At 53.0% G+C, this 25,285-nt stretch overlaps 1 protein-coding gene across 7 annotated transcripts in view; it reads left to right on the top strand.

Moving 5' to 3' along the window:
• SSBP3 (single stranded DNA binding protein 3) overlaps positions 1-25,285 on the top strand; it is a 183,572-nt gene that overhangs the window by 138,231 nt on the left and 20,056 nt on the right. For 4 of the 7 annotated variants that reach the window (XM_074380867.1, XM_074380866.1, XM_039474605.2 and 1 more), the window contains 4 exons: positions 15,088-15,168; positions 16,113-16,172; positions 21,472-21,538; positions 21,639-21,715. In XM_074380867.1, the coding sequence (XP_074236968.1) occupies positions 15,088-15,168; positions 16,113-16,172; positions 21,472-21,538; positions 21,639-21,715 (285 nt within the window). The remainder of the gene's footprint in view (positions 1-15,087; positions 15,169-16,112; positions 16,173-21,471; positions 21,539-21,638; positions 21,716-25,285) is intronic. The other 3 variants (XM_074380868.1, XM_074380870.1, XM_074380869.1) reach the window with 1 other exon arrangement.

Here is a 25,285-nt window from a genome sequence, read left to right as displayed (position 1 = left end):
TGGCCTCGACTGCCCCCTAACGTGGAGCCAGCCCCATGCCACAGAGCCCAGCTGGGCTGCACGCCACCTTCTCCTGGTCTCCCAAGCCCGGAGTGGGACTTTCACTTCTCTCTTCTCCCTTTTGAGGGAGAGGGGGTGGGAAAGGAGTGTCTGGACTCTTGGACTTGGGAGGCCTGGGCTCTGTTCTTGCTGCTGCTCCTGGCCAAGCCCTCACTGGGGCTGTGCTCTCAGGCTGTAAACAGACTCCCGAATCTCTGGCTTTAGTGGATCTGATACTGGAAGGATGGGTGTCAGTAGCTGCCTTCACTTCACGCTTTTTAAGAGCATGGGCTGGTTTATCCTTTCCCGTTCGGACCTGAGTTTTTACTTTGCATTTTCTTAGGATGGAGTGATTGTTCCCTGTGGCTGGGGCCCTGTGGGGCTGGAGGGTGTTTTTGTTTTGTCTCTTCATAGCTGACTGAGGGTGGATTCCCTTCTGCTCCTGTCCTCCCCCCACCCTTCTCAGCAAATTGTACTGAGGTTTTTCTCCTTTAAAAAAAAAAAAAAAGGTCAAATTCCTTAGCCCTTGTAGCAGAAGAGGTTTGAGGAAGAGAATTCCAGGAGAATCCTGTAATAACACGCCACGGCATTACGTGGATCAGGACAGACCCCCTGAGTAAGCTCACGCCACAGTGGAAGGAACCTGGTCTTCAGGGGAGTCTGGGCTGGGCTTTGGGCCCAGGCACTGCCCTAGGGGTCAGAGGCCATTCCAGCATCTAGCTCAGTGTGAGGCACTGTTCTGAATGCAGGGATACCCAGTGCGGGGTCAGGTTCATGTCCTGTTGCTACCTAAATTCACTCCTAGGCAACCTCTCTCTGAAACACTCCCTCTCCCAAAGAGGGCCTTGGAATCCTCCTGGGCCGGGCCCACCTGTGATCCTGTAAACTTTTCTCTCAGAAAACTCCGTCTCAGGCCAGGCGCGGTGGCTCACGCCTGTAATCCCAGCACTTTGGGAGGTCGAGGCAGGTGGATCCCCTGATGTCAGGAGTTCAGGACCAGCCCGACCAACATGGTGAAACCCTGTCTCTACTAAAAATACAAAAATTAGCCAGGTGTGGTGGCACACAACTGTAATCCCATCTACTCAGGAGGCTGAGGCAGGAGAATCACTTGAACCTGGGAGGCAGAGGTTGCAGGTTTGCTGAAATTGTGCCACTGGACTCCAGCCTGGGCAACAGAGCAAGACCCTGTCTCAAAAAAAGAAAGAAAGGTTCCGTCTCTTGTTTCTTGCTCAAGACCAAAATGGTAGGAAAGAGACTGGGGACATGGTGGGTAGGTAGAGGAGCACACTCTTCATGAAGTGCCAGGTCTGTATGCAGCACAGGCATAGGGATGGGAGGGCACCCAGCTCAGCGTCAGGGAGGTCACAGAGTGGCTGTGAACAGGATCTTGGCCCTGCACTTTCTGGCATTGTGAATCTGGCAGTGACCCAGCCTCTTCAGGCAGTTTTCCCCAGCTGTGCTGTAGGAACGGTTCTGTAGCAAATCATCCCATGTCCTCTTTGGAGCTGTGGTAAGGATTGACTATACATATAAACCTATATTCAGGCCATGTATGGTGGCCCACACCTGCAAATCCCAGCACTTTGAGAGGCCGAGGCAGGAGGATCACTTGAGGCCTGTTCAAAACTAGCCTGAGCAATGTAGTGAGACCCTGTCTCTACAAAAGAAAAATTTTAAAATGAGCCAGGCGTGGTTGCGTAGGCTTGTAGTCCTAGCTACCGTGGAGGCTGAAGTGGGAGGATGGTTTGAGTCCCGGAGACTGATACTGCAGTGAGCCTCAATTGCACCACTGCACTCCAGCCTGGGCAGCAGAACAAGACCCTGTCTCAAAAGAAACCCACAGTGCTATACTCACATCAGTAATGATTTATTACTGCTGTGGAAAGATGAGTGACTGGGCTTCAGGATCCCTGCGGACCAGCAGCTAAGCTGGAGCTCCCCGCGTGCCCGTCAGCTCATCTGCACCTTCTGTTTGGACAGGAAAGTGCTGGGTCCCATCCCTCCCTCACCTTCTGTGAAGGTGGTCCATCCTTCCTGGAGGCCTCTGGTGTCTCACAGCCCTGGGGGGGTACATGAGTTCCCTTGGTTGCTTCATCTGGTAACTGGGAGCAATGATAGCCCTGACCTCTTAGGCCAGCTTTGAGAAGGTGGTGAGATGATGCTGGTGAAGCCCTACCTGGTGTCTGCTGGGTTGACTCTTGAGAGCTTAGAGTAGTTTTAGGCGTGTCTGGGACTGTTCTTTTCTGGAGACCCGGGTCTTCCAGCTTACCCAAGAGCAAGAGCTGCCTCACAGTTTCAGCTCTTTCCAGAAGGGAGTCTTAGGGGCGTGGCCCGGCCTTAGTGACATTGATGTGTGGAAGAGATTCTGGGTATTTTTGAGATCCACTAGCTTTTTAGTGTGTAACCCTTCAGTTTGGCCGATATATGTGGCACGTCTAAGCACCAGGCCCTATTTGACCCTTTCACATGTGACCTCCCTTCATCCTGTCCACCTGATTTACCTCCCTTATCCCCTCCCACCTTGACTCCCAGTGCTCTGCTCCACTGCACAGGAGCTGCCAGGGGAGGTCGAGGCTGGGAGGCAGGTGTTGTGTGTCTGGGAGCCTCTGATTCTTTTCCTCTCAGGCTTACTGCCGTGAGTGTGATGGAGACCAGCTCTGACATGGGGAGCTGGGGACCTGTGCATCTGCATTCTGTCACTGGTGACTTTCACCTGAGTATCATTTGAGCGTGTGTTCCCCACCTGTAAACCAGGAGCAGCTCTCCCTAGTTCATCAGCTATGCCTGATACCAGTGTAAGGCGAGTGATCAGAATGAGTGGCAGGTGGGAAATCTGACAAGTGCTCCTTCCCAGATGTTGGTCATTCCTTCCTTCAGCACACATTCATGAGCCACAGCTTTCTGCCCAGCCCTGCTGGGCTCCCAGGGTTGGGAGGCCGGGTAGCCTCTGGCCCCCACGTGGTCACAGCCCACAGGGCAGACCTAGATTAGACTAACCTGAGGTAAGCAGCTGACTTCTTCTCTGTCGGGTGCTCTTCCTATCAGTGGTGCCCCTTCATTAGAACAGGGAAGTCAGAGCTCTTCGTGGTCTAGCTCTGCTACCCTCGCCCCACTGTTGGAACAGCTGTTCCATAGGGCAAGCACTGGAGCTGCTGGCTCTCGGACCTGGCCTCTGCCCCTCCATCAGTCTGCCTGGATTGTTCTGCGGGCCGCAGCCTTCTCCCCTCCCCTTCTTGAAGCTTCTTCCCTCTTGGGCCACTTTTATTCAAGAAGACTTTGATGAAGTCTTGCCTTCTCCTTGCCCCAAGGTCAAAAAAAGGCATGCCCAACCTGCATATCTAGTTAAGTTCCTCTTCTCTAGGTTAATTGTAGTAGCCAGTCCCGAGGTGCTTACTCTGGAGTTGTAGACAAGGTGCAAGAGCTTAGAAACTTGTGTTTTGGGAAGTAGCTTTACCTTCCTGGATCACAGTCTCCCCACCTGTAAATGCAGCAGTATTAGATAAGAGTGGACGTGGGAGTGCAGTGGTGAGCAGAAGAGACCTGGCCCCTGTCCTCTGAGCCGTCAAAGGCTTTGGGGGCAAAAGAAATGGGGGGCCACTTCCAGGGCCAGATGACTCCTGCAGAGCTTGCTGAAGGGCACCCAGCATAAGGTGGGGTTTCTCTTGTTGAGGGGGTTGTTTCCAACCCCAAGACCAGCTTAGGACAGCTTATGTGTTGTAGGCAAGCGGGGTCGCTCCCTTGGGTAATAAGGAAGGCTGTGTGGGATAGTAAGGAGGGCTGAGCCAAAGAAAGGAGGCTCCTGCAGGATTTCATGAGGTGGGGCAGATCTGAGCCACAGCTCGGTGTATTAGCAGCTGCCCTTGGTAAGGGCTGAACTAAGTACTTGACTCTAGGTATCTCAGTTACAGTTCTCTGTGAGGCAGGTAGGGCAGCTGCATTTTACAAGAGAGATAAGTCCGTTTCAGAGGGAAATATAGGCCGAGCTCCAAGCCCCATGAATCTGGGGCTCTTCCATCAGCACCACGGAGCTGCTTCTCACATTTCACTGAGTTTGCCGGGTATTGTTGCACCTGCCCGGGCGGCCGTGGGCCTGGCCTCCCAAACCTGTGTCTCCCCAGAGTCCTGGTTCTTTTCCCTGCTCTATCCTGTTGCTTCGTCTTAACAGAGGAAGGAGGAAGAGGTCTTGGGCCATTCCCCAAGCTTCTCGGGGAGGAAGAGGCATGAAAAACCACCCAGTCATCCAGGGGGCTGCAAGACTAAAAGGAAAAAACTTGGCAGACTTTGCTGTTTCATTCTTAGCCCTCTTCTGCTCAGTGGGCAATTGGGGTTGAATTATGGGGATTCTGGACTTGCGGTTTCCAGGGCCCTGCAGCCCCGCTTCCTAGTTGGATATGATGAATCATTACTTTTTGGAACAGTTGGGGATGAAGGGGCAGGGCAGGAAGGCGGTGTGCACCCGTGTGTCTGGAGAGCTTAAAGTAGAACAGGAATTCTCTGGGCGGATGAGGCAGTGCCTTTTTAATATGCACCTCACCTTCGCTGTGTTGTCGTGATTAACAGTGGAGCCTGAGTGCTGGCGAGCGGTGGCGGAGGCCGACGGGCAGGAGTGGGATGTGTCTTTGCAGCACTATCCATTTTCAGGGCAAAAGGAAATCTTTTCTGGGGGAGAAGATCAGTTCCCTTGGTAAGGCCATGTTCACCCCATGTTCCAGAGGACTGGAGTGGGTCTGGATCCCGGGCCCATCTCTGCCTCCCCAGGCTTGTCTCTCTTGGACCAGTAGAGGTCGGGGAGGGAGAGGGGTGCTGTCTGGACCCTCCCCTGGGGCCCAGGATTCCCAGCTCCTGTGCCAGCATTAAAGAAGGCTGGCACTTGGCCGGGCGCGGTGGCTCAAGCCTGTAATCCCAGCACTTTGGGAGGCCGAGGCGGGTGGATCACGAGGTCGAGAGATCGAGACCATCCTGGTCAACATGGTGAAACCCCGTCTCTACTAAAAATACAAAAAATTAGCTGGGCATGGTGGCACGTGCCTGTAATCCCAGCTACTCAGGAGGCTGAGGCAGGAGAATGCCTGAACCCAGGAGGCGGAGGTTGCGGTGAGCTGAGATCACGCCATTGCACACTCCAGCCTGGGTAACAAGAGCAAAACTCTGTCTCAAAAAAAAAAAAAAAAAAAAAAAGAAGAAGGCTGGCACCATGCCTGTAGTCCCACCCACTTGGGAGGCTGAGGTGGGAGGATTGCTTGAGCTCAGGAGTTTGAGGCCAGCCTGGACAACATAGCAAGACCCTGTCTCTAAATTTTTTAAATAAAGAAGGCTGGTTATGCAGGGCTGGGATGTGGCTTAGCGGGACAGCAGGTAGGATGGAAGGAGCCACTCACAGATAGAAATCTAATAGGTTTCCAACTTGAGAGAGGGTGTAGAAACGTCTTTGGAAAGGAACATAACAGATACGTGATTCCCAAGATACAGATCACATTGTCATTTCCTTGATTAAGCCCCCCAGTGTTAGTACCCTCCTCCTTGGCCTGGTGGTCCCATCCCCAGGGTCACCATCTTGTGCATAAAGTCCTCTAGAACCTCTCCCAAGCCTGCCTTTGGGCTACATAAATACCATCCTCTCAGTCCAGAATCCCCTTCCTTTTCTTCTGTGCCAAGAGATAACTGCTCATTCTGCAAGTCCTGCCTAAATGTGACTCTCCTGTGATTGCTCACTCCCCAGTGCACTGGCACCTCTGCCTCTATTAGAGCGTTACACCCTGGTCTCGCTGGCCAGCCTGGAGCTCTTAGGCAAGGGCAGAATACAGGCTTGTTTACCTGTCCCCAGCACTTAGCTCAGGGTACTGGGACGTAGTGCCTGTTTCGATTGACTGCCAGGTAGAGGTGGACTCTGCCCATATGTTCTGGATACTGAGCTGTGTTCTTGAAAAGAGTGCCCTGTTGTATGGATATATGGGGACACACAGGGAGAATCTCCAGCAGGAAGATCCTCCCAAAGCATTTAGTGGCTAGAGGCAAAGTTGTGTCTTTTACACCCTGCCCCTTCCCAACCACAGCCATTTGAGGTGGAGCCATTGCCTGGCTGAGATGACCCTAGAGAATCTAATTCACACCGCAGGAAAGGGTCCAAACAGTTTGAATCTGCCAGAAGAACTCAAGGCTGAGATTCAAGCTCCCAGCATATTTGTACTGGTAAACAGGGGCTTCTTCCCCAGCATTGTAGCAAGAATGAAATTGTGGAGACCATCAGCAAGGAGGGTTGGGACCAGCCGGCTGGGCGTGAGTGCTGGGTTTTGTGTTAACGATGATGCACTATCGTTGTGTTCAGGAACAGTGGCCAAGAGACCCAGGGCTTATTGATTAGACAGCGTGGAGTGTGTTGGTGTGAGAACCAAATTCGGGTGTGCCGATACCTGGCCGGTGCTCCTTCTCTTTGTCCTCAGCGGCATACATCTTGGCTCTCTGATAATTAACGCCTTAATGTCACTATCCCTCAGTTTTCCCTTTGTAAAATGGGGTTAACTTTTGCTTCATTTGCCTTACAAGAGAAATGTGAGGTTAAAATCAGAAAGTGCAGCACTGTTTTGTTTTTCCTTGAGAAAGAAGACTCCAGTTTTCCCCCGCCTTAGTCTTAAGAACCATGATCTAACTCAGGGGTCTACAAACTTTTTCCACGAAGGGGCAGCTAGGAAATATTTTAGACTTTGTGGGCTGTCAGGTCTTTGTAAGCAGCCGTGGACAGAACATGAGTGAGTATGGCTCTGTTCCAACAAAGCTTTATTTGCACCACATTCCATTAAAACTTTATTCACGTTGTATTCTAATCAAAGTTAATTTATAAAAACAAGTGGCAGGCAGTAGTTTGGGCCTGAGTTGACTTGAGCTGAACCTGGTGGCTGTGCTCTTGGGGTCCTTGTGCTGCAGTCAAGACCAGCCATTGCCCTGGTACACAGCTTGGTGCAAGGGACCCAGCCTAGACTTTGGAAGCAGGTTGGACCTGGAACCAATGAGCTCACATTGCTGAGGTTCAGTCTTCCCATCTGCGTCATGGCGTAGTCACCGGCCAGGCGCCGGAGAAGGAGGCGCTGATGAGCAGTGTGTGGAGGACTCCGTGTTAGGTTTTAGACACCACCTGTACTTTCCATTTGCCATGTTTCCTCCCTTTGTGTGGGAAACCATTGCCTGTTGATTCTGTTTCTCCAGGAGGCAGGTGAGCCTCATGCCTGGTGAGCAGAGCCTTCACTGACCCCGCTCCTGTTCATGTCTTAGCAGGCCTCTCCAGGGAAGCCAGATTCCTGATGGTGCGAACCTTGCACCCTCGCTGTCCGCCCAGTGCTGCCCTGGTTCCTTGGAGAGACTGCTGGGAGGAAGGGAGGTCAGCTGGGGCCTTTGCTCACATGGAGATAACAGTGAACCATTTGCTGACCTTTGCAAGGAGTGGGCCTTGGTGGCTGTGAGGATCCCCTGGTATTTATGCAGAGGTGACTACCAGGGGGAAGATGCAGTCCATTCCTGCTTTCTCTAACTGATAACTTCCCCACCATCCGGGAAGATGGCCCATGCCATGACCAGACCTCTGAACCCAGTCTCCTCCTTGCCCTCTGCCCACAGAGGGCCATTGATTGTCGTGGGCTCTTCTGCTGGGTAGCCAGGGGTCCCACCTGACTGTGAGCTCTCTGGAGACCACACAGAAGCCCAGGCAATTGCTCCACTGTTGTGTGACCCGGCTCAGCCCCCTGAGGACCGACCTTCTGTGCCAGGCCCATGCTGTGTGTGCAGGCAGGCAACTTAGTCACTCTCTGCCCTCAACTTAGTGTCTCAGCCCCAGCTCTGGCCTGTAAACACACACACACACACACACACACACACACACACACCTCTTCCGCACACACCCCTCCTCAGGACACACACACACACACACACACACACACACCCCTTTTGCACACACCCCCTCTCCAAGCCATGCCAAGTTCATTCCCATGGGTTGAAATGAGGAAATAACTTTCCCTTTAAAGAGCTGCATGTAAAATGACTTGCTTCCCTTCCTGCCCTCGTCTGGTGGTCAGCTTCCCTGTCCTCGGGGTCTGTGGGTGAGGCAGGCCATCGTGACAGATCCCGGGTGTCAGAGGCACCTGAACACACCTTGGCCTTCTCCCCGGACTGAGCTTACGGCATTTTCTGTCAGTATTTGTGACCAAGGAGCAAATTGGGTTGTCTGTCAAGTGTCTTTTGCCGTGTATAATTATTGTAATTTTATATTCACTCAATTAAAGTGACACACCTAACAGGCAGATTACGCAGGTCACCAGTACCGCAGGTCCTTTGCGTCCCATTGCTGGGCGAGAACACACACTCCTTCAGCCTCTCCAGACCAGTGGCCAGTGTCCTAGGAATCAGGAGGGATGGGGATGTGTGGAGTGTTTTATCTCTTAACAACCTCAAGCCTCGAGTCCCCTTTCCCCGGCAGCCTTCTGTGAAGACAAAAGGCAGATTTGGCCGGGTGGTAATGGCTTCTGTCTGGGTAGCTGTCAACAACTTAGAGAACTCTCACAGCTTTCGTGACCCGTGAGAGAAGCATAGCCACCTTGCGTTAGGGATGTGCTGCCCGAGACCCAGGGCCACAAGGCCAGGACTCCAGCCCCGGTGCTTTTTGGGCTTCTGGGACCAGTGCCCTCAGCTCATGCCACAGCCTGTCCTCACACACGCCCCTCCCAGGCACGCCTCTGAACCCACAGAGCAAGGACTTGAGTCTCAGCACCGTTTCTCTGCAAGCCCATGATTTCTAGGCAGATTTGAGGAATATGGGTGGCATACGGAGTGGAATATGGGGGAAGAAGCAATGAGTTTGGGAAATATTTAACACATAGCTTGTTTTCTTCTTTAAAAAATCGGTGTAGATTTATTTTGTTCTTTTTCTGAGACAGGGTCTCACTGTCACCCAAGCTACAGTGCAGTGGCATGATCATGGCTCACTGCGGCCTTGACCTCCCTGGTTCAAGGGGTCCTCCCAGCTCTGTCTTCTGAGTAACTGGGACCACAGGCGCACACCACTACACCTGGCTAACTTTTGTATTTTTTTGTAGAAATGGAGTTTTGGTATATTGCCCAGGCTGGTCTCGAACTCCTGGGCTCCAGCAATCCTCTTGTCTTGGCCTCCCAAAATGTTGGGATTACAGGTGAGAGCCAACGTGCCCAGCCTTTTTTGCTTTTAATTTTAAGGAGCTATCCTCCATCCAGCTCCAAGAATCTTTAGCTCAAAAGACCAACTGAGTTTTGGTACTAAGCTTTCTTCCTGGTTCCTGTGAGCCCCAGGGTATTAGCCGTGCCCACCGCTTATTGGGTCTTGCCCCTTGCCCATGGCAGTGTGGTCACCTGCTAGCTCGGCCCTGCTGCTCTGTTTGGGCTCTGCCCCAGAGGTTCCCGTGGGGGTGAGTGGCCCAGCTTGGAGGGGTCCACATGGCACACCCCAGTTACAGAGTCAGGAAAGGGTCTGTATTTAAAGAGCACTTGAAGGCCTGGAGCAGGAAAGGCTTATGAAGGAGGGTACAGGGCCTTCATCAGGCCTGGCGAGGTGAGGCCAGACATCGAGCTCCTGCTTTCCTTGTAAAGGGCAGGTGAGTGACCACAGGAGCAGGAGGATGGGGTCCGGGACTGGGAACCCTGTGTGCCTCGCACTGCCAGCTGTGCCACAGCCCTGCATTGTTTCTGGAATAGTCCTCATTTACCTTATGAGGGCAGTGAGGCTCAGAGCCATTGGGAAATGGGACTCGGCCTGACCCGGAGGAGCTGGGATTGGATCCCAGGCCTGCATGGTGGCGGGTGCTTCCTGCCTCACCACAGCCCGTCTCTCCAGGACGGCTTCAGATGAAGTGCAGGAACTTAGCCGGAGTGTACAGGAGGGCTGGGGTCCTGCTGATGGTTCTGAAATGCTTTTCTGCGGAGTCCTTGAATCCGTGTTGCTGGGGAAGTGTTCTGCTCCCCACGGTGTCGATGTGGGTAAAGGCTTTTTCACTAAACCATCAGTGTCCACACTTCGGAGCTTTCGTGAAATGGCCCAGTGTTTGCCTCGATCACACCCATAACAGAGCCTCCTGGGCCCTGCCTAAGTGGCTCTCAGAAGCTGCTGGATGGAGCACTACCCGGTGCTGAAATTACAGGAGAAAGAATAACAAGAAACTGCGGGAGTGAGTTGTCTCCACTCAGAGATTGTGGGGCTGGCTGAGATGGAATAGCGAGTCCGTTAACAGGGTCCAGGGCAGCGGGAAGGCCAGACAGGAAGCGGGCGTGTTTCCTGCCTCCTTTTCCCAGATTCAGAAGCAGAGATTTTCCCCCACATTGGGGTCTCCCTGAGGGCTCATTCCTGCTGCCATCGCCCTGCAGAGGCAGTGCAATGCAGTGGAAAGAGCTCTGACCCATCAGGGGACCCCAGTTCTCATCCCAGCTCCAGTTGGCTCATGGGGGTACCAGGTCTGCATTCTGTGGCCACTCTGGGTCTCAGCTGACCTGTCTGGGAGTGAGAGGGAGGTAGGCATCACCCTCTCTTGGAGCCGCTGGCAGGTTAAGCCAACACTTAAGCTTATTTCTGTGTCCTCATTTTTCTCTTCAGTTAGCCGGGGAGCTCCTCTGGGCCAGGGCGAACCTGATGTGCCTCCAGACCCAGCATGAGGCTGGTTGGGCACATAGGAGGTCAGCACCCAGCATCTCGGTGCACTCCCAAGTCCTTCAGCCCCTCGGATTCATTGCAGTTTGCTCTTTGCTCTCTGCCCTGACAGATGACCCAGAGGTGCTGCTTGCAGGCTTGTAGAATGTTGGGCTACCCAGGACCCCCTTAGACTCTAGAATCAGACACTGAGGCCCGGCTTCACCACATAATAGCTATGCAATCCTAGAGTACCTCTATCTTTCCTTGGCAATAAAATGCTGCTATTGATCCCTTACTGCGAAAAGTCCAGGATTAGACGAGTTTATGCAGGTAAAGGCCACACTCACTGTTGTTACCCTGACAGCCCCATTCCACTGATGAGAAAATGGAAGTGCAGTCAGCGGCAGAGCCAGGATTCGAACCCAGTTCCTTCCAAACCCTAAAGAGATGCGAATGGGAATGTGATGCTGTGAAGAGAGCCCTGGGCTAGAGTTAGAAGATGTGGCTCAGACACCAACTAGTCTAGTTTTCTGTGGTCTTGGAGAGGTCACGCTTCTGTCATGGGCCTTTCTTTTCTCCTCCCCTGGAAATAAAATGTTGGAGGAAGGGATGATAGAATCTGTCAGAGCCACCTGACACACAGGTGACCCCTAGGTGGGTGCCGTTCTCCTTAAGTGCCTGGTAAGGACCCTCAGCCACCCTAGTCTAGCTTGATACTTTGCACACTTCCGGGGTGCCATCTGCCCGATCCACCGTGTCCCCGGAGGGTTAATTAGGCAGCATCTGTAACCAAAGTCATCCAGCACCCATGGGTGGGAGATGGTGTGAATGGAACTAGGACTGCTGGCCAAGCAGCCTTCCAGAGGCATCCATTTTGGGTTCCTCAAAAGCTTTCAGCGAGTGGAAACCTCACCAGAGAGTTGTCCTGTATGGAAAAGCATCATCAGCTTTGAGACTCCCCCGCTCCTTACCTTCCACCACCGTCCCCTCTGCCTGCCTGCTGAGTCTGTTCAGAGTTTGAGGGAGAGAGGAGCCCCCATCCCACCAAAGGTAGAGCCCTCAACCTTGATCCTTTTTCCTTATTGTCTGCCTCCTGCATAGCCTTTCGCCCGAGTGGGTAACAAACCCAAAAGAGCACAAAGTCCATCTTCTCCAAACCTACCTGTGGATCTCTTGTTGAGAATGCATGCTGGGAAGGAAGATGAGACCATTTAATAAAACACAGGGCAGCAGAGCCCTTGACTGCTCATAGAGATGGGCAGCTCATCTGTCATGTTCTTTGCAGAAAAAAAATGCTTCCACAAACACGGTTCTCTGCTCATGAGACCATGCTGGGCTATGCAGGGTTCCTCCTGTGATGCCGCAGGGTCTTAGGGACACAGCCCAGACGCAGGGAACGTAGTGACGGAGCTCCAGGCTGAGTGGAGATAGCCAGGACGCACAGAGGCTCTCTGTGGATGTGGATGTGGATGTGGATGTGGGTGGCCCTTTGGGAAATGGCACGCGTTTGGCTGTGTGCCAGGAGGTGGGCAGGCAGAACCTGTCAGCACTTCACTGCAGGTGGGAGAGGAGCTCTGTGCCCTGGGGAGGTGGGCACTGAGCTTTAGCTTGGCCTCTGTCAAAAACGCGGTGTGATTTTCTCCCTGAGTGACGGGCTGGCCTGGGCTAGGATTCCTGGTCCTCATCATTCCAACCCTCAGCTCCAAGCCAGAGGGGAGACTTCTGAGCTGCTCTTCCTGCCCCAGATATAACAGCTCCTTCCCCACCGTTCCCCACGGGCCAGAGAGGTTGTGGGGCTGGGCTGGGTCTCCCTGACCAGCCTGGCTCTATCCTTACTGCGCGTCAGCTTTTGTTCTTGAGGCAGCTGCGCCAAGAGCAAGCTTGTGCCACTAATGCTCATCCGGGGACTGGTCACCAGAGTCCCCCAGGGGGGCTTCTGAGGGAGGCATACACACCAGCCTTGCTCTCTGAACCTCAGCAGACCTGGGTTGGCGCACTGGTTCTTTGTAAAGGCTGCTGTCGACTGAGGCCCCACCATGTGCGCCACACGCTCTTGGGTGCTTCACTTGTGTTTCTTCTAATTGGTCATTGACTCAACTGCCTGACCTCCCTGACCAGGAGGCACACAGGTGTGAGGGGCTTGCCCAGAGCCTTGCTGCTCGCCCTGATGAAGCTCTCAGTTACCGGGAAGGGAAGGATGCGAGGGAGGAGGCGCTCCCTTCTTGCCAAGTGCCGAGGAACCAACAGGAGGCCTTCTGCCCCCTCTTGGCAACTGGACCTCACCCTTGAACCTTCCTCCTCTTTTCTTTTCATATTTCTTTTTTTGGGGGTTGGCTTCAAATTATCTTGTTTACATTACACCCAAGTTTCGTGATACAAAAGACTTGCAGGTGCAAATATGTCCCGCCTTCATTAACTTCCCCTCCCTTTTTAATTTATGTGATTTCAATTTTCCTTCCCTGTACTGTTAATTAGGGGACCCTCTAATCAGTGCCATTATCACAGTGGTATTCATGTTTAGGAAAGCCGCTAAACAAATGCTTGCAAAATTGCTAAATGGCTAATTAATGTCTGTTAATTAAGAAAATTGCTCATGGTAACAAACCATGCCGTTGCTGGCAGCCGCTAGAAAGACACACACTTGTTGAAATTAGTAGCGTGGCAGGTAGGGGAACATCTGCTCCTCGGAGCTTTCCGGAAGTGAGCAGCTCCTCGCTTGGCCAAGAAACTCCCAGGCCTGTCAGCAGCGGCGCCCTCGGGTTCCTGTACAGCCCCCTGTGACGTTCTCTGCACACCTCTTCTCAGTGGGCCCACGCCCACTGGCTCGGGCCTGCCCCTCCTCCCCAGCCCTGGGCTCTGCCTCCCCAGTGGGCAGGCGGCTGGCAGCCTGGCTCTGCAGGAGAGGGCCGAGGGGGAAACCCCTGTCTAGGAAGCTGTGCTCTCTTTTTAATTTAGCCACACTCATCCCCTGTGTGCATTTTGAATTTTTCTGAAAGCCAACTTCTAAAAAACAGCACAATCATGGGTGAGGAAGAGCGAATGGGGGCATGTCTCCTCACACCTGGCATTGGCATCCCCAGCTAGGTGGGCTAGAATGTGCTTCCCAGGCAGCTCTCCACACTCACTGACTTGACCCATGCTAGGAAAGTCCTTCGGGGTTGTGACCCAGTCTGTACGCACCCAAGTATTTACACATGCCACTGGGGTTCGTGAAAGACACCTGCCTTAAAATACGCAAAGCTCTCTGCCTTTTTTTCTTTAATTACCTCGGATTTTTAAGAAATAATCATTGCAATTGCAACTTGCTAAATGGATGAGTGAGTTGCAGTCTGTAGTTTGCAACCCCAAGGTTTAAGTGAATTCATCTGCCTGTGTCTTCTGGGGCGGTCGAGGTCAGTGTAGCCCAGGGTTGTGTCGGTGAGGGTGAGGGTCAGCTTGGAACGGAGGTGTGGAAAGCACAGCTCACCCATTCATCCAGCAGTCAGGGGTCCCCGCCCTGAGTGTACTACCCCGTCTCCCCACCTCTGCACCAGGGCTGTTGGGTTTTGGGGCTGGAGATGGGCCTTGGACGCACGGGGCTTCTCATCCCGGCTCTGCCACTGACCAGTTTTGTGGCCATGGCCAAGTTGCTTCATCCCTTGAGACTCATATTCCTCATTAGTGAAAGTTGGAATGAGAAACCCTACCTCATGGGGCTGCTGTGAAATGCAGGTGAATTTGCAGTGTGCAAACCTGCGCAGCCCACACCCCGTGGCCCTCACTCACTGTCTGTCCCCCCACTCCCTGTGTGTTACATCTGTGGTGCCCCTGGCTTCTCCTGCCTCTGTTATTTATTTGTCAGTGCCCCTGGTCCTCCTGCCCCCAGGAGACTGGTCACCTGGGCCTTTCCCTGACACTTGATCAGTACTGCCTTGAGTCACTCATAGCCGTGTCACTGTCCCCCAGATTGTGAGCTCCTTGAGAGCAGGGCCCTTCCCGATCCTTCCCCACCTCCCCTGCGAGCGGCACTCACATGCTTTGCACCTGGGTCCCTGTGTCTGTGCGTCACTGTACTCCCTCTGAGCCTGTCTCAACCAACGTATTTAACATGGCAAACTCCGCTCCAAGGGTAGGCTGTGTCCAGGACCGTACTCCCGTGTGCTTTGACAGAGGTGCTTCATTTTATTTTTTGTTCTTTCAACCCCCCGTGAATGTATTGATCAGCTTCTCTTGCTCCTGCTCGCCGTTTTACACTGTTGGGCCGGCGACCAAAGCAGCAGCTCCACCACCTCCCACCAACCAGAGCCCACCCCCCGCACGCCCGCCGCCCACCCTTCGTTTTGGTTTAATTTTTGTTCTTTTAAGCTTCTTCTGCGCTTCTCCATGTGCTGTGATCTATAACCTGCCTCTACTGTCTGGCCTCACAGGGTCCTCCGGGGTCACAGCCCTCGCCGCACGCACAGCCTCCACCTCACAATCCTAGCAGCATGATGGGACCCCACAGTCAGGTAAACGCACCGTGGCGCTCCCGCCCGCCGGGGGCGCGGGGCGCGGAGGAAGCAGAGAGCCCGCAGAGGAAAAACAAAAATCAAAATGTGCTCTAGCCAGTGCCTGCGAGTCTTTATTGACCAACGAAATTTTTTTAGAAATTTCTTTTTTCTAAAGATAGTCTTCATTCCTCGGACATCACACCCAGCTTGGATACGAAACCAAAAGGAAAAATGTGTATATATATATATATATATATATATATATATATATATATATATAATATATATTTATTTATTTCTGTGACCTTGTCAGCGGCCTTTGCGTTTTTGTTTTTTCCTCTCTCACTTTTGGTTTGGTTTTGAGTTTGGTTCACCATTTGTTTGTAACTGAAGCTGCATCCCGAGCCTTTTCTTTGTGCACTCGTGCTGCTGAGAAAGCTTTCCTGCCATTCCCCTGCATTAAGTTAGGGAGCCCGCTGTCTCCTTCCCGTTTCCATGGCGTTTCCCCCCAGTCTTCGCTCCCCTCTCCATCCCCGCTGGTGGTTTCTGTGTGTGCGTGCTTGTGTGCGTGCTCGTGTGTCCAGCTTTGTCTGCAGACCCTTACAATGTTACGTATAAGTCCTTCTTAACCCTTTTATTTGCCCTTACGGAGAGCAGAGGTTTCCTCCTCTGCCCTGCCTTGATTTAACGGGTTTTCTGTGTCTTATGCAAAGTCCCAGCCATTGCCCTTCCACCCACAGTAGATCTCCATGAACAAATGTGGAGTCGGGAGACACATTTGTTGTGTGGATCTGTCGTTCCCTCTGCCCAAAGGAAGTTTTGCTTAAAGGGAAGAGGCTACCAGGAGAAAGAGAACTTAAAAAATCACTAGTTATAACAAAACGGGACTTTGTGGAGAGCATTTGTATTTGTCACTGTGCAGTAGGGCAGGCTGTCATTGAACTAATTCCCTATAATTGCAGCCTTTTATGTCACCGAGATACGCAGGCGGCCCCAGGCCCCCGATCAGAATGGGAAACCAGGTACTGTACCTTTTCGTGTTCTCTCCCCCCTCCCTCAACCATCCTTGGCCCAAGGTAGACTTTGACTCAAAATGAAAGTTGAGGGAAAGGATTGAGGAGTGGAGGGACAGGTTTAACGTGGCTCATAGCTTACTAACTGTTCCCCAGAGGGGACCCTGTGCCCCTGCTGTGCCCGTGGTACATCACCTGCCTCTCCAGATGGCCTTTGGACAGTTCATTCTGGGGTTCAGAAGGTGGCAGCAGATGCAGCCAAGGCGCATCTGGGATTGCAGGGTTTCGGCTATTCTAGAGAAGATGGTAACTGCCCTGCCCCTCCCTTCCACCCTCTTCTTGGAAGAGGGTCTTCCTCCTTAATGAAGTTAATTGACAATGTGCATTTTTTCCTGGAAGCTTTTGAGAATTGCCAAGGCTGGTAAATATAATCCTGCTATTAGGGGGGGAAATGGCCCGTAGGAATGCTTAGATCAGGATCCTGGATGCAGCAGAGCAGTAGATTTGTGAGTTTTTCAGCAATGTGTGCCTGCTTCCCAGACCCAACTCAAAACAAGAAAGGATCTGTTCGTGTAAATAGAAAAGGGGTTTGATTACGGGGAGGGTTTTCCAGCCTGGGGTCATATGCCTTACGCTGGCCCATTAGGGTTGGCAATTCTAGGTGGTCTGGAGAAGTCAGCCCGCATGTCCCCCTCCCTGGTTCAGGGCAGGAGGGGAGCTGCAGAGGTAAATATGAATAGACGCCTCTTTTGAGTATAGACAGACTTAAACTTTCAAGAAATATCAGGGAAGTTTTCCGCTCCAATTTTTTTAAACAGAATTATTTCAGTGACTTTGCAAAAGCCCTTCAAAAAAATCTGCCAGCAGCGCCAGTGAATCCAGCCCTTGTTGCCTTTGGAGCTGGGAGTTTAGTCACCAACTAAATTGGCATTGTCTGAGTGTGACGCTTTTCGTTTGCAGGGCTCTGCAAGAAAGCTCCTGAGTGAGGTGATGCAGGGACTATGGAGAGATGCTCCTAAGCAGGGGTCTCCAATTTGTTTTTTTTTCTTTGAGACCAAGTCTTGCTCTCTGTCCCAGGCTAGAGTATAGTGGAGCGATCGCTGCTCACTGCAACCTCCACCTCTCGGGTTCAAGCAGTCCCACCTAAGTAGCTGGGATTACAGGTGTGTGCCACCACAGCCAGCTAATTTTCGTACTTATAATATTATGAGACAGGGTTTCACCATGTTGACCAAGCTGGTCTCGAACTCCTGGCTTCATGTGATCTGCCCACATTGGCCTCACAGTGCTGGGATTGCAGGCATGAGCCACTGCACCCGACCGGCTCCCCAATTTTAATGTTAAATTGCCTATCGGGTTTCCATCTTTTTTTTTTTTTTTCCCCTCCAAAAGTGCTTCATTTTCTATTTTCTCTGACATGAAGGGGACAAATTACAAGGAATTAGAGACCCAGCTTTTTGAGCTAAAGAAGGGACCCCTGGATACAGCACAGATAAGGAAGCAAAAGGCTGCAGTGGAGGAGTGACTTCCCAAAGGGAGCTGGGCTGGAGTTGCTTCCAGCCTAGTGCTAACTCCACCCGATTCATCAGCTTTCACAGATGGAAGACTGCTGCCCCTCTCTGTGTTTTTTTGGGACAGAGTTTCACTCTTGTTGCCCAGGCTGGAGTGCAATGGTGCAATCTCCACTCACTGCAGCCTCCACCTCCCAAGTTCAAGTGTTCCTCCTGCCTCAGCCTCCATAGTAGCTGAAATTACAGGCGTCAACCACCATGCCCAGCTCATTTTTTGTATTTTTAGTAGAGACGGCATTTCACTATGTTGGCTAGGGTGGTCTCGAACCCCTGACCTCAGGTGATCCACCTGCCTCAGCCTCCCAAAGTGCTGGGATTACAGGCATGAGCGTCCGTGCCTGGCCCCATCTGTGTCTTTGACCCATCACCACTGGGCTTGCTTTGCCATGGCACATAGAGACCTCGGCAGCAGCCTTCTCACCCACCCACCCAGCTCTCCTTGGTCCAAACTGGCCTTCTGCTAGGGAGAGAGGAGCTACTTCCTTATCATAATTGTGGCCCTTCTTCTGGCAATTAAGGGACAGGAAGAGGGAGTGTGTTTCTATTCAGCAGCTAAGCATGAGCAGCCACTTGAGAGCAAATGGGGGATAAATCCATGATCTGCATTTTGCATTACAAACCAGTTTTCCCAGCCTCCCTGCCATCCCCCATTAGAGCTCTACACTGGAGCTGGGTGAGGTGGCTCACACCTGTAATCCCAGCACTTTGGGAGGCTCAGGCGGGGGAGATCACTTGAGATCAGGAGTTTGAGACCAGCCTGGCCAACATGATAAAATCCTGTCTCTACTAAAAATACAAAAAAATTAGTCGGGCATGGTGGTGCATGCCTGTAATCCCAGCTACCCAGGAGGCGGAAGCTGCAGTGAGGTGAGATCATGCCACTGCACTCCAGCTTGGGTGATGGAGTGAGACTTCGTCTCAAAATAAAAAAAGAAATCTACACTGGTTTTCCAGTTTCCTGTGAACTCAAGAAATTTTTATCCTCCAAAGAGGGATGTGCCCCTTCCGCAGGTATTGTCCCTGGGAGTTTCTTGAAGGGTGCCCTTGTTGGGACTGCCATTTAACAGAAGCCCTGTGCCACCCGAGTTAGCCCAGTTCTCTCCTGTGACAGAGACTAGAGGGGACAGAGACTAGAGGACTTGCTGGGGCTCACAGGCCATTATGAATGTGCCTTCTGGGTCAGGGGAGTGAGAAGGGCCCTTAGGGGAACAAGAAGCAAAGGGTCAGTGATGTGGCCTCAGGATCTTGCCCAGCCGCCTCCCATCTGCCTCCCCGGCTAGAGACTGTACACAGAGAGTTGCTGTTTTTCAAGTGCGTTTGGTTGGATGGACAGTGACAGTGGAGTTGAGCCAGGTTTAGGAGAGTGGCTGGGTTGTCAGCCCTCCCACACACATCTCGACAGAGCTCCCACCTGGCAGGCTGGCTGTGCTGGCAGGGCAGGTGAGAGAGCACGCCGATGCAGCAGGGCTTTGTCCGTCTCCTGGGCACACGCTTCCTGTGCCTTGCCCCACACACCGTGCTGTAGGAGAAGAGTTGCCCCAGAGCGTCTCGCTCCCTGCAGGCCCCGAGGCTGTGTGCACAGTGTGTAATTACGGTCCCATATGCCAGCCGTTGTTTTCCTCCTCAAGTTTGAGGGCTTCGGCCTCTCAGTGCGAGACCCCTTTCCTTGGTCACTGCACACCTTCTTCCCTGATAGAAAAGGTCCAGCCTGTCTCTCCCTGTCTCAGGGTCACCTCAGTGAGGGATGCAACCTCCAGGCCCCCTCTGAGCCTCTGGTCAGTTCAGCTTTGCTCCTGGAGTTCTGACACTTAGGAGGGTTAGAGGATCCAACGAGGAGCTTTCTCCAAGGATCTGTGGTCAGCACTGGGCTACCTGGACAGTGTCTGCCACACCCCGCAGCTGTGCCATCAGGGTTGGATGAGGTGGTCCTACACTGGGTAGCTCATGACCCTGAGGGTTTCCCATCCACCTCCATGTCCTGAGATCCCCCAATCCAGACAGCCTTAGAGGTAGGCTTCCCTGAGTCACCAGGACTCTATAAAAACCACAAACCCCCAGTGGGCAGGCATAAACCAGCCAAGTGATTCAGTGCTAGGGAACCTGGGGCCAGGAAGCAGGACTGGGAGAAAGTGAGAGGCCGGAACAACTAAAATCCAAGGATTGGAAAAACAGTTGCTAAGCACCCCAGGCAGACGGAAACAGCAGGTACTAAATGCCACTGTGGGCCAGGTGCAGTGGCTCACACCTGTAATCCCAGCATTTTGGGAGGCTGAGGCAGGAGGATCCCTTGAGCCCAGGTTAGATATGATCCTAGGCAACATAGTGAGGCCCTGTCTCTACAAAAAAAATTTAAAAATTAGCAGAGGTAACAGCGCGTGCCTGTAGTCCCAGCTATTGGGATGGCTGAGACAGGAGGATCGCTTGAGCCCATGTGTTCAAGGCTGCAGCGAGCTATGATCACACCACGGCATTCCAGCCTGGGTGACAGAGCGAGAGACTGTCTTTAAAAAAAAACAAATACCAGTTCTGCTTGGTGAACATCAGGCACTCCCTAGGCCCTCACACAGTCCTCACACACCTGCTCCCCTGTTCCATTCTGAAGCTAGGGAAATCAGTGACAATCTGTCCCTTCACGTTGCACCACCTCGTTTCAGAACCTTTTTGGAGGTCACCATTGAGCTCGAGACAGAGGAGCTCCCCACCCAGCCTCCCCCACAGCAGCACAGCCTGGGCTGGGGCCCTTGGGCACAGACCCCTGTCACAGATGCCCAGCCTTTGAGCAGCATTGGCACCTGCAGATGAGGAAAGATGACCAGCTGTCACCAAAGGGTTTTCCTCTCAAAGGCAAAGGCTCATGTTTAGCCCTAAGGGATGGGGTCCTAGAAACAAACTTCCCCTGCCAGCAACTCCTACTCTCTTTTTCCAGTTGCAGCTGAAATAACTTCAGTCTCAAGTAAATTGCTTTTAATAGTTTTTCACAGTGTGTATGCCAAGTGTTCACCCCGGAAACCCGTGCCCCTCCCCGCCGGGCTTACCTTCTCCTTAGTAACCACACCAGCTCTGCCGATGGCCCCAGCTCTGGAACCGGGTTCTCATCCAGCACCCCTGCCCCTCTCCTAGTGGCTACCTCTGCAGCCTGTGACTGGGAGCCCTCAGGCCTGTGACCTCCGTTTCCCCATCTCAATCCCAAAGCCTTCCTCGTCCTCTGTTCCCTTTTAAACAGGGCTTCCCACAGTGATAGGATTTTAGGTAGTGGGTGTCTCAGTCCCTATAATTTGAAGTCGAGCTAAAATGAGGAATGTCTCTGTGAGACAAAGGCAGGATGGGGTTTGGCTTCAACCGCATGGCTGGGGTTTGGGCAGAAGGAGGGAGTGGGCAGCATTGCCCCTGAGAAGAAGGTGGTTGGTGGTACAGCCAGAGCAATACCTAGAGAATGTTCCTGCCGCGCTTCAGAGCTCTGATGGGTATGCAGACTCCCTACCCCAAGACAGTGGGATGGGGCCATGGTTTCCCTCCACAGAGCTCCCCAACAGTGCCACAGTTTTAGCTAACACCAGTGCCAGCTGACTGGTACACCTAGGGTGACCTTCCCCCACCGGCAGGCAGCAGAAGTAGTCTCAGGGAGGCCATGAGTGGCCCCACAGGGTCAGGCGGGGAACTGGGTGGACAGGTAGATGCCTCTCCCTGGGTCCAGCAGCTCCGGAGCAGCTCCTCAGCGTGTCTTACATCTCTTTCAGCCTCCGGGAGGAGTTCCTGGGACACAGCCATTGCTGCCCAATTCCATGGATCCCACACGACAACAAGGTAGAGAGGACAGGGTGGGCCTAGGGTGGCTGGGAGTGTCAGGAGAGCTCCTCCTCCCTGTGCTCCTGCAGGCCCACGACGTGCTTCCTCTCTTACGCAGCCCACCCCAACATGGGAGGATCAATGCAGAGAATGAACCCTCCCCGAGGCATGGGGCCCATGGGGCCCGGCCCACAGGTAAGCACCATCTTTCTGTCCGCCCGTCTCCCTGGCATCTGTCTGCACCCGCCTGCTCTCCTCTTCCCACAGTCTGTCCGTCTCCACATCTCTCAGTTCACAGAGGTGAGGGGGGGCGCGTCTGTGCCCCTGCTCCTGTCCCCTCCCTTGGCGAGCTGGCCTCATGTGCTGCTCAGGGCAGCCCCTCTTGGAGGATAGGCAGAGTTGAGGGGTCCGCAGGGAGCTAGGGAAAAGGGGACAGCTAGGGCCTTGTAGTTGGCAGACCCTTTTGGGGTGTGGTGTTCTATCACGGGATCTGAAGAAGGGCACGGAGCTCCTGAACCCCAGGGCTGCTTCCTCCTGGGTGAGGTGGACTTGAGATGGCTTAGGGCCACCATCTGTTGTGCCCCCGAGGCAGGACAGTTGAGCAGCATTCCTAGCGCTGCCAGATACTTGGCATGTGTTTGTCCTTGATGCGTCATTTGACCTCTGTGGTCTCCAGCAGGCCTTAGTTTCCCTGTTAAGTGGGTGCCATGTCCATGATTCCCTGGTGAGTGGGGACTACACTGGCAGGACCCCAGCACCCACTTCAGCCAGGATTCTTTCTGACCAGAGGGCTCTGTGGCCACAAAGGGACCTCCTAGACCTCTTACGGTCACAGGAAAGTCATCGCCGCTGTGGCCAGCTCCACACCCCCAGGGAGGGCCGTCGCAGCTCAGGTCTGACAGATGTTCCGCTGTGGAACCATCTTGTGGCGGCCCCCAACCCTCTGGGTGTTTCTCTGGGTGTTTGCACGTGGCTCTGTTTCCTGTAGTAGCCGTGGCAGAGCACCCGTGATGTTCCACCCGCCTTGGGAATGCTTTAGCCGCTGACTAGAGGAAGCTGGAGATCCGAATAAGGCGAGGGGCTTGTTTCCAGGTGTTCTTTCCATTCTCTTCTGTTCTGCCTGGGACGTGTTGCATTGGGCGCTCCCTTGCGTGCGTGCAGGTGTTCGGACTCTGGGCCCCTGCACTGGTTTCTGGGTCCCCTGGGGGTGGAGTAGTGCCCCCCATGCCTGCCCACACGTGCTCCCTTCTGTAGGGAGAGGCGTCTGCCCCACAGAACCATAGTCCTCCGCTCCATCCCAGAATTGTATTTACAGCAAGCCCAAGCCACCACTTTCTTCTCAGTGGTGGTTGGAACATCTGTGGTGTTGAAAGATTTTAGAGAGGTCTTTGTCTTCTGCCGGCCCCATAATCCTAAAAGGAAGCAAGCCTGCAGCAGTTGCAGCTCCAGTATTCTGGTTTTGTTCCTTCCGCGAATCCTCCAAAGTTCGTGTTTCTACTGGCTCCTTTTAAGCTGCAGAGTGGCCCCTTCCTGCCTGGCAGCCCTGCCTGGAGCTGACCTCTGCAGGGCTGCCTGCCTAAGGAAGGGGGTGGGAGCAGGGTAGGAACAGAGCTTCCCCTCTTCCGAGTCAGATACAGCTCTCCTTCCCCACAGCCTGAGCCGCACAGCAGTCACATTTTATTGCTGTAGAAATCAGCAGTGGCCTTGGATTGTCAGATGTCATGGGATCTGTGTGACTCAGGAGGATGGAATCTGAGGAGGGAAAATTTAACTCTGCCACCCAGCCCATGGATTCTCAGAGGCTTAGCAGCTGCATCTGTGAAATGGGAATAAGAACGATGCCTGACTTTGGGGGCTGCTGGAAAGAGCAGGGTTCAGTATCCAGTTCCTTTTTTTTTTTTTTTTTTTTCTTTTAGCAGGAATCAAATTCTTTTTTTTTTTTTTTTTTAATTTGTTTGAGACAGGGTTTCAGCCTAGGCTGGAGTGCAATGGTGCCGTCTCTGCTCACTACGTCCTCAGTCTCCCAAGTAGCTGGGACTACAGGCTTCTACCACCACGCCTGGCTAATCTTCATATATTTAGTAGAAACAGGCTCTTGCCATGTTGTCCAGACTGGTCTTGAACTGCTGGATTCAAGCAATCCCCCCACCTCGACCTCCCAAAGTGTTGGAACTATAGGTGTGAGCCGCTGCGCCCGGCCAGGGTCAAGTTCTCCGTGTGATGGTGGCCACGGAATGCTCCCCCTAAGGAAGCTACTTGTGTTTTCCAACTTGAGGGACTTAAAACCAATGTTCAGGCCTCTAGTTGCTTGGGTTTGGGGAGTGCTTTCAGTTTCTTCTTTTTTTTCTTTTCTGGCAAAGCCACTAACAGTTTGTTAGGACCATCGGAACACAGATTCTAAAGGCTGGGAGTGGATGTCAGGCTGTTGGAGGGCAGCAGGGTGTGCTGGCAGTTCAGAACTACTTCTGGGTGTGGTGGATGTCTCATCATGTCTGCCCCGGCCTGTAGTCCAGCACACTCTTTGGCACACTCTAAAGAGGTGAGGTTCCCAGAGCCTGAGGCCCTGCAGAGAGAGACTCCTGGCCTCACCCAAACAGTGGACAAGTGGTAGAGCTCCCCTTTGACCCCAGGATTGTCAAAGGCGGGAGAGGGAGAAGCTCACCCTTGTTTATTTATATTGCACACCCTTGCCAACCTCAGGAGCTCTGGAAGCATCTCTCCTTCTCTGTATTTTGCTTTATCAATGTGGTGACCCTAAAGTGCTTCACCCATGTTTCCTGTACCCTTCTGGATAGGGTAAGTATTAAATCCCAGAGCCAAACCTCCCTTGAAGCAACCCAGGGTATCTGCACTGGGCCATCAGTGGGGTCAGGAAGGCCTGGCATCAGCATGGCACTGGGCCTAGACAAGGTTGATGTACAGGATGGATTGAAGGGTCTGTGGTCAGCTGGGGCTCATCTTGGGCCCAGCAGAGCCTGGTGGTTTTGGACTCTGAGGTGGAGGGTAGACTATCCCCATTCCCCAGGCCTTTCTCTCCCTCCCCTGAGGGTGCTGCCCTCTGGGCAGGACAGGGGCGAGCTCAGAACTTAGTTCCAGAAAGCATAGTCCTGACAGCAGCTCAGCCTGGCTGGGCCTCCAGTCCATCATCTGCAAAATGGGCACCAAGTGATGGCCTCGTGGGGTTACTGGAGGGCGGGCAAAATAGCAGCTGTGAAATGTAAGCCTCCCTATGAAGTCCCCACATGGTGTCCTGTGGATCCCTTCCTCTTCTGGCAGGCCCTGAGCTTAGGGAAGGCAGCCCTGCCTATTGCCACAGCCCGGGCTGTCAGGAAGGGCAGCCAGCCCCTTCAGCCTAGAGTAAGCACACCACACGCACAGCGCTGTGCTGAGACCAGGCACAAAGGTGGGAGACCATCGCCATGGGATTCGCAGCGAGGAATTAGATTGCTTTAATCAGCGACCACCCCAGAACGTTCTGAACAAAGAAAGGTACAGTGTGGTCAGGGGGCTGCTTTATTTTAAAACCAAATGGAGTGACATAAGGTTTTGAAACAGACAAAATGTGAGTCTGTCACATGTCAGCCTAAATGTCTCAGAGGAACCAGCAATCCAGGCATCACCCTGTCCTTCGTCCTCAGTGCTCCAGACAGATTTTACTCTGGCTTCGTAAAGTGCCAGTGCCAGAAAGGAGACAGTACTTGTACTTGGTCCCCTTCTTTCTGAAAGTTTCTATGTATGTTGATACCAGGTAGTAATTTCTTATCG

The sequence above is a fragment of the Saimiri boliviensis genome, chromosome 11 (genome assembly GCF_048565385.1).
Source record: "Saimiri boliviensis isolate mSaiBol1 chromosome 11, mSaiBol1.pri, whole genome shotgun sequence".
NCBI lineage: Eukaryota > Metazoa > Chordata > Mammalia > Primates > Cebidae > Saimiri > Saimiri boliviensis.
Note: the sequence above shows the minus strand (reverse complement) of the source record. Positions and strands in the feature narration are given on the sequence as shown.